Raw genomic sequence first — 11,379 nt, 5'->3', positions numbered from 1 at the left:
TTTGAGAATGATGTACAAATGCACTTTACACAATTGATGTGTGTATGGATTGTGATAACAGTTGTATGAGCCCCTAATAAAATGTTTAAAAATAAATAAATAAATAAAAATGAACACTCTGAAAAAAAACCACTGTGCCAACAGTACTTCTTGTTCCTAAGTAGGTCATACAAAATTGAAGTAAATCTTTTATTATTATGTCCATCCTTTCCCCATCCCAATATTTGTTAGAACTGATGGGCCAGTATTGATAAATGTTAATGATCTAAATTCCTTAGTTTAATATTGGTTTTAATCTTTGGGTTGTATAGTCTCATGACTTTTGATAGATGCAGAATGGAATGTCACAGGTCTACCATCACAGTATTATTACACCGAATAATTTCACTTCTTCTTGTGCTCTACTTACTCATCCTCTCACCCACAAGCCCCTGGCAATATCAAATAGTCGTACCGTCTTTAAATTTGCCTTGGTCTTCATGTTGACTGTGGGGTAAGTATTGGGCTGCTAGCCGCAAGGTTAGTGTTTCATCAGCAAACCATCAATTACTTTGCTGGAGAAAAGGAAGCCTCAGAAATCCAATCGAAGGGTCCCCATGAGTTGGAATTGGGTGACAGTTGGTTTGCTTTTTGATACCATACTTTACTCTAGAACTAATGGCATTTATCTGTGCTCTTGTTTAAAATTTTTGTCAGAGAATGGATTGAATACATTCTCTCATAATTCAGGAGTAAGTAGGAATATTTGCAAATACTTCCTACTTTGTACATTAGAAAGTATCTTAACTGCTCTCCACAAATTTAGAGAAAAATAAAAAATAAAAGGAGAGCCCACTAAAGATTAATAATGCCCATTTGCATCCATAAAAAGAAACAAACATTTGCATAACTCCTTCCCACAGACATATTTAAAAATATACATCAGTGCTGTGAAAAATACTTCAATATTTCCTAATGAAACCGGAACTGATAAACTCATTGAAGCATTTCCAGGGAAACAGCAATGTGACCTCCCCCACTACTTAGTTTTAGTTGTTGTTTTACTCTTTGCAACTTTGTGCATTGCTTTTATAATAAAACTATCATTAAGTCCTTTAAAAAAACATATTTGCAATGTAATTATTATAATAAGAGGATATATGTTGATTTCTCTCAAAGCTTGACATAGTAAAATATTGAGACAACCAATTAATGGGTAATATTTATCTTGAAATGTTCATTTATACTAAAAAGAAATAGACCCTTAACTCTTAAACCATATGTTTATTTTTCAGAATTTCACACTCCATGAAGTAACCAATGACTCTGACAATCGGACCGTATCTGCAATAATAGATAAACTGGCGACATTCAGCTACTATGCATTTTGGGTAACCGCAAGTACTTCAGTTGGAAATGGGAATAAAAGCAGTGACATAGTTCAAGTGTACACAGATCAAGACAGTATGTAAACAGAGATAATTTATTCATCTTTAATAGAATTATTTTATAACTTTAAAAAAATTTAAAGAAATGTTTCCTAAATATATTTATTGGTAGTAAAATTTATATTTGGGGGAGTTCATTTAATTATACATTTTAAAAGCTTAAAGCATATATTTAATATAGCTATAAAACTATTACTTTAAGAGTCTCTTTTATTTGTGAAAACTGCTGCCATTCATTCATGAAAATCATTTTGCTTTTATTACTTTGAAAGGTGTCACAGTCACTCAGTTAAAGGCAAGAAGAAAAATGCTGGATACAAGATGAATTTCCTGATTGTTTATATGCTATCTATTTGTTTTAGGAACTGCTTTTCCTTCTGCCAGTAACTTTCTTTTTATTTTAGAAGCCACTTAGGACTCAAATATCTATGTCTATTTCTCTCTCTCTCTCTCTCTATCTATATATATCTATCCCCAGAAGATTCTTGTAGGCCTGCTCTCCAGTATCCTGCCTATGCTGAATGCTCACAACATCATAATGGTTGAGACACTTGATTGATTTTTTCTTTTTAGTGTTTCAACTTTGAAAATAGAACACTCCCTGGATCGTTGACTCATTATTCTTGTGCTTGTTTGTATTGTGTGTACTTGTTTCTTAGTTTCAGAATTGGCACTGATCTAAAATTCTGCTGAAAATAAAGTTCCAGGTTTATTATCTGAATGTTGTAAATTAGCCAAGAGCATGAGCATGCAAAGTGAGCAATGTCTTTGTTGTTGGAGTAATATTTTACATTATTATAGCTTTATCAATATGTGAAATCTTTAAAAGAGAATAAAACATGAGGAAATGTATTTGTGGAGTCATTAACAAAATATGTTAAAACAAAACATGCATAAAATTATAATTACTATAATATGAAGACAATATTATTTCAGTTATTCTTTAAATGAAGATCTTGCCAATTAATTTTGTCACATATAATTAGAATCCATTAGAAAAAACACACAAGTATATATCCACTTACATGTTTCAGGTGTGATGACAAATTTGCAGTAATCCAGGAAGTGTGTTATAAATATCATTGATATTTATATCAATTAATTAGAACTTCTATAGGTAGGAAGCCTCTTTACATATAAGGTTCTTTGGCAACAGGGTGAGGAGAGAGAACGTGAAATAGAATCATGAAAGCTAAGGTATTGTCAACTCTACTTCTCACTAGCCACATGACTGCAGACAACCACTTAATGGCCCTGGGCCCGAGTTTCCTCTGATGGATAGTAAGGGTAATCTTTAGGGGAAAGAACCTGAAATTGTTGATTTCTTGTTTAAATATATGAATATCTATAACATATGTACAAGGGGGCTTCAAAAAGTTTACAAAAATATTTCATTATCTTTAAATTCCATTTTCCTCCAACTTTGTGAAGGCCCCTGTGTGTTTATATGTATGTATGTGTACGTGTGTGTACGCACACACACACACACACACACACACACTGTGGGAAACAAAAGCTAAGAGAATAATTATATAAACTAATGTTAATGCTTACACATATTTAACATGACAGGGTTTATTTTAAATAATTAAAAAATAACTATTTAAAAGATTTCACAGGTGATGTTTACCACATTTTCATCTAAATAATGTAAAAGCTAACAATGTAATAATGGATACCATTTCAAAAAGTATCCTCAACATGTGAATGTACTTAAGTTTTATCTAGGCAAACTGATAATAATATTTTATATTTTGCACATTACCCATCATAATACCTGAAGGGTTGGTTGGAAACCTGACCTATGAGTCCATTTCGTCAACTGCAATAAATGTAAGCTGGGTCCCACCATCTCGACCAAATGGTCTAGTCTTCTATGTTTCCCTGAGCTTACAGCAGCAGACTCCTCGCCACGTGAAATCACCTCTAGTTACGTATGAGAGAAGCATATATTTTGATAATCTGGAAAAATACACTGATTACATATTAGAAATCACTCCATCAACAGAAAAGTGATTCTCTGATTCCTATACTGCCCAGCTCTACGTCAAAACTGAAGAAGATGGTAGGCTAGACCCTTTTACTGCCTTTCAGACAGATTGTTTTGCTATCTTAATTTATATTGCTTTCTGATAGACAACAGTATCTGTAAAATTATATAGACTCTACTGTCATCTATTAATTATTAGCCTTTTAATAAATATAATAGGCTATTATATAATTTAAAGTTAAAATGAGTATCTACTAATATCATTAAGTCCACTTATTATTGAAGCCTCTTCTTTTAATGCGAATTCACTTTGTTTCATTTAATATTCTCTTCTTCTTTTATAGTCCCAGAAACTTCACCAATAATCAACACTTTTAAAAACCTTTCCTCTACCTCAGTTCTCTTATCCTGGGATCCCCCAGTAAAGCCAAACGGTGCAATAATAAGCTATGATTTAAATTTACAAGGACCAAATGAGAATTATTCTGTTATTACCTCCGATAACTATGTCATTTTGGAAGAGCTTTCACCATTTACATTATATAGTTTTTCTGCTGCTGCAAGAACTGTGAAGGGACTCGGCCCTCCCAGTCTTCTTTTCTTTTACACAGATGAGTCAGGTAAGCGGCCGTTCCTTCGTCTTCAAGTGACTTCACTGTGGCAGCCTCGCTCTCTCTAAGGAGCAGCATGGAAGCATGGAAAATGACAGGATGCTGACGCTCTTCCTCCAACATGTATCTGCTTGGCTGAACTGCTGTTTGGTTTTTTCCTTTCCCCTCTTTTTTTAATTGGAGCTTCAGAACAAAGTGTTCTGTTTAAAGGTATTTTGGGAACTATAGTCTTCCAGACATATACTTCTTTCGGATATGCTTTTCTGAAATGAAAAAGACCATTATGTAAATCTTCTTTTACTAGTGTCTTCAAGAATTTAAAGTCACCATGCTCAGTACCTGATAAACATTTCATGGCTGTCAATTGATGAATGTGTTTCCCCGCAGTGCCTTTAGCACCTCCTCAAAATCTGACGCTTGTCAACTGCACTTCAGACTCGGTCAGGCTGAAATGGAGCCCCAGTCCTCTCCCAGGCGGTATTGTTAAAGTGTATAGTTTTAAAATTCATCAGAATGGAACTGATGCGATATTTTATAAGGTAGGTTGATTATAACAATATATGTTTGTTTAGAATTTTTCAGTGCTTGATAACTCTTTTGACAGCTAGGGGGAAAACTGCTTTAAATTAAACAAGGGCCGTCTTTCAAACGTTTTTGAAAAAAAACATATAATTTAAGAACTTACTTGAAAGATGTGAACTTAATAAGCAATTTGTAGACTTATTTACTTAAGCTTTAAAATGTTTGGTTACTTATAATTTGAGGAATAATTTCACTACTTTGTTAATCCTGGAAAATAGATAATAATTATTTTCTGGTTTATTAAAAACTTGTTACTAACTTAAATGTAATTGATTTCTATTTTCTCATATGAGAAGTGCCAAGTTAAGTTTTAACTTTTTTATAAAAAATAAAGGTACCAGACTTTGGCGACTTTCCTTCATAGTACAAGATAAACAAACAGAAACCCCAACTCACTGTCATGGATTCAATGTTGACTCATAGGGATTTTCAAGATTGTAATTGTTTACTACAGTCTACTGGAATAGATAGATACTACACTTGATCCTAGCCCAAAGGCCGAAGCGATAGTCTACAGGAACAGAAAGCCCCACTCTTTCTCCCGCCGAGCTGCTGGTGGTTTCCAACCACGGACTGTAAGGATCACAGCCCCACACAGAACCGGGCTACACTAATGCTGTCAGATACTACAAGATACGACGCTAATAATGTAGACCTTATTCTTTTACTACAGCAAGTCATTTGCAATATTAAATACACTTTCCTTCCCCTGTTTGTATGACCCAGAATCAGTGGAACTTACCCACAGAACTGATGTAATTAAAGGGCTCACGGATACTTGTATAATTTCTATATTTAATTGCCAAAATATTTCATAGCTAATTAGAAATTATGTAAGAAAGATGTAGGTTTTCTTTCCTACAAAGACAAATGAAGTAGCAAAATGATCTTATTTGCGGTAAAAAGAATGTACACTATAGACAGTAAACATTTTGTCCAGTATTTGTAGTCAAAATTTATTACTAATGTAAATATTTTTTATAGCACGTGTAGGCTATAGATGAATAGTGAATATTAAAATCAGTGATCAAGGTTATGTTATCCGGAATAAGGACTTTCTTCCTGGAAACCAAGATATTAGTTTAAAATATGATAGGCTGAGTAAGAATTTGAATTACATTATTTCATAAATGTGGACTCTGTTTCCCAGAAGTGTGAAATTAGATTAATGACATTTAGTTTCTAGCACTCTAGTATCTACCCTCTGTCTAATCTTAAAAAGGCCCCATTTTTTATTTAGTTTGTCTGATGAGTCTTTGAGAAATGGATAACCAAAGGGAAAAAATCATTTTCTTAGTGTGTATTCAAAGGTGGTGTGTATATGTGACCTAGTCTTTCTGGAGCTGTGATCTCTAACACAGACATGATAAAACAAGGACTCTGGTGTCAGACTGTCCAGTTCAAATCCTCTCTGTGAGACTTATTGTGCTCTATTAGGGCAGTTGCTTAACGTCTCCATGACCCAGTTTCTTCCAGGGAAAAATGGATGTTAAAAGGTGCATACACTTTTAAATGATAATCATAAGGGAAAATCAACATGCAGCATTTGGAACAATTATGAGCATATGATAAATGCACTCACTATTCTATTATTTATATAGATTAAAAATAACAGTAATCATCCATCCAGTTTTGTCCTAGCACTAAGTATAAAGTGCCAGTATCCCACTACCTGAATATGAAAATAATTTGTGTCCCAAGATTTTTCTGGTCATTCTCTTTTCTTAAGAGAAAGGCTATCATTAATATGTAAGTTGTAAAAATTATCATAATCCTTATTCCATAAGATATTATACTTTGAGGTGGAGAATGGATGAATTAGCATTGCCAATGGTCTGCTGCAACACAAGTTTTACATGTGTGTGATATTCATGAAGTCATTCAGTATCTTGTACATTGTTTAAAATCACTTGCAATGGACACAAATGTGGATCTCGATCAGCTGTTTCAGGCAAAAGAAGAGGTTTTCTACCCCTGTAAAGGGTTACAGTCTTGGAAACCCACAGGAGTAATTTCACCTCGTCCATGAGGCTGTTCTGAGTGAGAATGGAGTTAAAATCAGTTCCTTGAGCAGGCAACTGTCTTCTAAACGTCTTGGCAGAAATGAATGAGGTCTTCTAGCATTGCATCTGTTTGTTGAAACCATTTAAATTGGTATTCCATAAATTCCTGGACCTTTGTGCTTTGTTAATTTCTTCAGTTTAATATAGCTTTCTTCCTTCAATACACTCAGTTCACGATCATGTGTTACCTCCTGAAAGGACTGAATGCTGACTCAGTCTGTTGGGCACTCCGAATCATTGGTGGGTTTGAACCGATGCTCTTAAGGTTAGCAGCCCAACCTGTAACCAAGAGTTCTCCATTTGGGCCTTAGAACCTTTCCGTACTTCACTCGTGCCTCTGTTTACTTATTTCCCTTTTCTTCAGTTCTCTCCCCGTGAGGACTGGCCAGCATGTCCGCCCCTTTCCTGTTCTAACTCGGGACTGATGAAGTCTCACTTCAGCTCGATTACTGGGCCACATCTTCCGTTTCCTTTAGCTTCTCTTCACTCCTGAGCACATTTCAGAAGTTCTTCGCACATCTGTCTCGGTCTTTTCATTCTTCCCTGTCTTTTCAATGACCTTCTGCTTTTCTCAGGCATGCTGTCCTTGATGTCATTGGACTCGTCCTTTGGTCTTCTGTCATTAGTGTTCAGTGAATCAAATCTGTTTTTGGAGATGTTATCTAAATTCAGGGGGGATACACAAGGTAGTATTTGTCTCTTGTGGGCTTGTTTTAATGAATTTCTGCTTCAACTTGAGTTTGCAAATAAGCCTTATTCTGATAATATTGAGGTTCTCTACAGTCTCATCCAACAGATGTAATCAATTTGACCCTGGTGTATCCAGTGTAGGTGAGCTCCAAGTGAAGTCACTGTGTTGTTGATAAGAGCTGTTTACAGTGAAGAAGCCCTTGGTCTTGCAAAAACTGAATCAGAGTATCTCCCAAGTTACTATCATTTAAGCCATTATCTGTCAGCTCGTTATGCCTGTCTTTGTTTCCAGCTTTTGCATTCCAATAGCCAGCAATTATTAATGCAGTTTTATAGTTCATGTAAAAATTCACTGATGCCAGGACGTTTTTATACCATTTTATAATTTCCAGGTCATCTAGCAGTATGCTTGATAAATAACAAGTGTTAACGTTAAAATATAGTGAATGAATGGAAATGGTGTGACAGCGAAAATTGCTAAGAAATATTAATGATTTTCTAGAGATTAGTATTTTAAATATTCTAAATCTAAGTATCTTGAGAGTATTCTCATAAATTTTGGCTACTTAAGTGTTAAGTCAGTCAAAGAGGTTTATTCTCTGGATCTGTGACACTGTAATATTCCTAAGATAGTGCTTGATAGAAAATGTCCTGTTCTTTCTTGTTAGATAGCTCACCAATCTTACCTGCTTGTTAAGCTATGACAGTTTTATTTGAATGCAATTTTTATACTTAATCACACACTTCCTCTGAGAAAACATATTTTTTTCCAAGCAAGTTTGAGAACCCTTTGATTTGTTTTTCATTATTTTATGAACAGATTGTATTAAAATAAACATTTAGGACTGTCTGGGGAAATTTCCAGTGTAAGGGCAGGGGAGGAGGGATTTTGTATTACAAACTGCTATCTTCTCAGAAGCAAGTATAAAGTAGCTGTTGATAAACTTGATTCATACAGGAAAAGTGCCACATATTTTAAAATACATTTAGGTGAATTTTAGAAAGATCAAGTATGCTCACTGCTAAAGTTTATTTTAAATTGGAGACTTCAATTTTAGCAAATTAAGGAAATCGTCAGTATGTATTACAAATAAGGGTTGAGAAGCCAGACCAAATAAAAACAAAATATTGTAGTTTTAAAAACCCCCAGCAATGTTGAATTTTTTTAGGAAAGACAAGGTGCCTAGTTTCTCCTGGAGCCATAAGCTTAAGCATACTTTGGGAAATAGAAGTACATATTTCATATTGGCTTCATTTTATTTAAAATGGATATGTTTGTTAAGTTGCATGTTAAAAATAGAGGGATGGGGGGTGGGTGATAGAGAGGGAAGGGGGATTTGGGGAGTTAATAATGAGGGTGGGAGTGGGAGGGAGCACCAGAATGGATTGTGATTGCACAACTCACTGTAAAGGTGATTTAACCATGGCGGGGGATGTGTGTTTAAAATTGACGTGGTGTTGATTGTACAATTCTCCTTGATATGTTTGAACGATTGAACCATTGGGTAAATTATGTGTCAATAGACTGTTGGGGGAGAAAAGTAGGGCTTGTTGTGCAGAGTAAAGAGCCAATACACATGAAAAATAATAGAAAACTAATTTTGGTGTATTCAAAGATTTCTTCCAGTTACAACGTTTTGCTGATGGTGTGTGATGAATAATTTTGTTTCCTGTTTTTCAGAATGTCTCAGGTACTGAGACTGAAGCCACACTTGCTGGTTTGGAACCAGTGAGTACATATTCTGTCAGCATGTCTGCCTTTACCAAAGTTGGAAACGGCAATCAATTTAGTAATATAGTAAAGTTCACAACTCAAGAATCAGGTTAGACACAGCGTTTTTGAGCCAACAGTGTTTTATTTTATATTTAATGCTTCTCTCTTCTCTTTCCAGTTTATGCAACAAATATAGCTATTTAAAAATACTCTCAAAGATAAGTTCAATTTTTCAGTGCTCTAAGACTAGGCTGCATCCCATTTCTGAAATATATATATTCCCACACACACATATTCACACACATGTATTTATACATGGGATTTTATTTTGAATGATAGAAATTGTAATCAAGTACTAGTTTTGGAACAGAGTAGGCATGTATATGTTTTTGAAAATTAATTCTTAGTACCATTATAGGCAGTTGGGGAAAAAAAGTATGGGAAATGAGGCAGTCATTTTTAACATGCTGAATTTTATTTTTATGAGACAATATTTATATGTTTCTTTAGGAAGCATAATTGTGGCATGTGGTGGGAGCTCTGAAGTGCCATTAGCCTAATTATTCAGCCTTTTTAATGCATTGCTCATCATGTCATGCACATGTACATGTGCCATCTTGCTTTTATGTGTGTTTTGAATAATTTTTACTTATGAACGAGTTAGGGGTAGCTCAGACACATATGCTTCCTTGTTCACTGGGGATATGTGTCTTTAAGGCACTCCTGTCTTCTCACTGACTTTCAGTCAACAATTTTAAAATAAGATCTTTCCTATTTACTTCTTCCCAGTACCTTGTAAGTTTTTCTTGTTTGAACGAACCACTAAATTCAGGTCGGTGATTACTAACTGCTAAATTACTCATTTTAATATTAATTTATAGATCTTTGAGACTTTTGCCCTCTAATGATGCCTACCTATAAGGGCAGGCTATGTATATAATACTTATATGAGATCATAAAGGAGGGTCTGAAGTCAGAGAATCTTGATTTGATTCCAAGCTGCGTTATGTACTAGTTGTAAAACCTTGACAAAGTCACTGGACACCTCCACGCTTCTAGATGCCTTTACTAAGGTTCTGAAAATAACTTAATCAACCTACACAAAGCACTTATTAGAGTGTCACAGGTACACAAAATGTGCAATATATGTGACAATCTCAATGATTCCCATTTTGTAAATGTGGTAGTTATAGTTCAGGTAGATTAGGAAGAAAATACTAAACTAAATCAGAACATTAGCTACCAGACCTCTACACAAATGTAGACATACCTCTAGAAGCTGTACATCATATATGAGTGATACTACAGACATTCAACCTATAAAGAAAACTCATTTTAATAATTATTACATATAATAATTCTATTATATACTACACATAACTTCTTGAGCACAGCTTGAAAGTTTTGTGTATTATATTTTTATTTTGTCTCTACACTTAAACATGATTCTATCCAGCAATCAGATAATTCAACCATTTATCTACTACATGGGAATACATTTTAACTTTTGGCACCTGTTTATCTCTTAAGTTCCAGGTATTGTGCAGAATGTCCACTGTATGGCAACTAGCTGGCAATCAGTTTTACTTCAGTGGAATCCTCCCCAAAAGACCAATGGAATCATTACACATTATATCCTAACATTGGAAAGGAACTCTACAGAAGTGTCTCCCCAGGATCACATGTATACTTTCATGAAACTGCGGGCCAATACTTCCTATGTCTTTAAAGTAAGAGCTTCAACCGCAGTAGGTGAAGGAGATGAAAGCACGTGTGATGTCAGAACACTACATGAAACAGGTAACTATTTCTGGACCACTCCATATACTTTTCAGTACAATTTGCTATCTTAATACCACTAATCCCTGACTGACTGCCACCAAGCAAATCCAAACTCTGTTTTACATAGTTGCTTTATGTTTGGATTTAGCAACTACAGGACAGAGTAGAACTTCCCCATGGGGTTTCTAGTACTGTAAATCCCACAAAAGCCAACTACCATATCTTTCTCCCACAGAGCTTCTGGAAGATTTGAACCTCGAATTTTTGGTTAATAGCCAAGTGCCCTGTGTTAGTCTGAGTAAATTAAAGGAACAAATCCACAAAACTCATATGTATATAAGAGAGAGTTTCATATAAAGGATAAGTGTACATTAAGAAAGCATCCCAACCCAGTACTGCCCAAGCCCATAAGTCCAAATCAGCCTATATGTCCGACACCAATTTACAAAGTCCTCCTCAATCTCACAAAACACACGTAATGATGCCGACTGCAGGAGAAAAGCCAAATCAGTGAGCATGT

The 11,379-nt window shown here is 34.9% G+C and overlaps 1 protein-coding gene across 1 annotated transcript in view; it reads left to right on the top strand.

Moving 5' to 3' along the window:
* PTPRQ (protein tyrosine phosphatase receptor type Q) overlaps positions 1–11,379 on the top strand; it is a 276,229-nt gene that overhangs the window by 131,161 nt on the left and 133,689 nt on the right. The window contains 6 exon segments of the mRNA XM_045288666.1: positions 1,275–1,442; positions 3,201–3,492; positions 3,762–4,037; positions 4,416–4,567; positions 9,045–9,186; positions 10,608–10,877. Of these exon segments, the coding sequence (XP_045144601.1) occupies positions 1,275–1,442; positions 3,201–3,492; positions 3,762–4,037; positions 4,416–4,567; positions 9,045–9,186; positions 10,608–10,877 (1,300 nt within the window).

The sequence above is a fragment of the Echinops telfairi genome, unplaced genomic scaffold, assembly GCF_000313985.2.
Source record: "Echinops telfairi isolate 266 unplaced genomic scaffold, ASM31398v2 ScPeMD7_2;HRSCAF=8, whole genome shotgun sequence".
Taxonomy (NCBI): Eukaryota; Metazoa; Chordata; class Mammalia; order Afrosoricida; family Tenrecidae; genus Echinops; species Echinops telfairi.
This window is presented reverse-complemented; position numbering and strand designations above follow the sequence as displayed.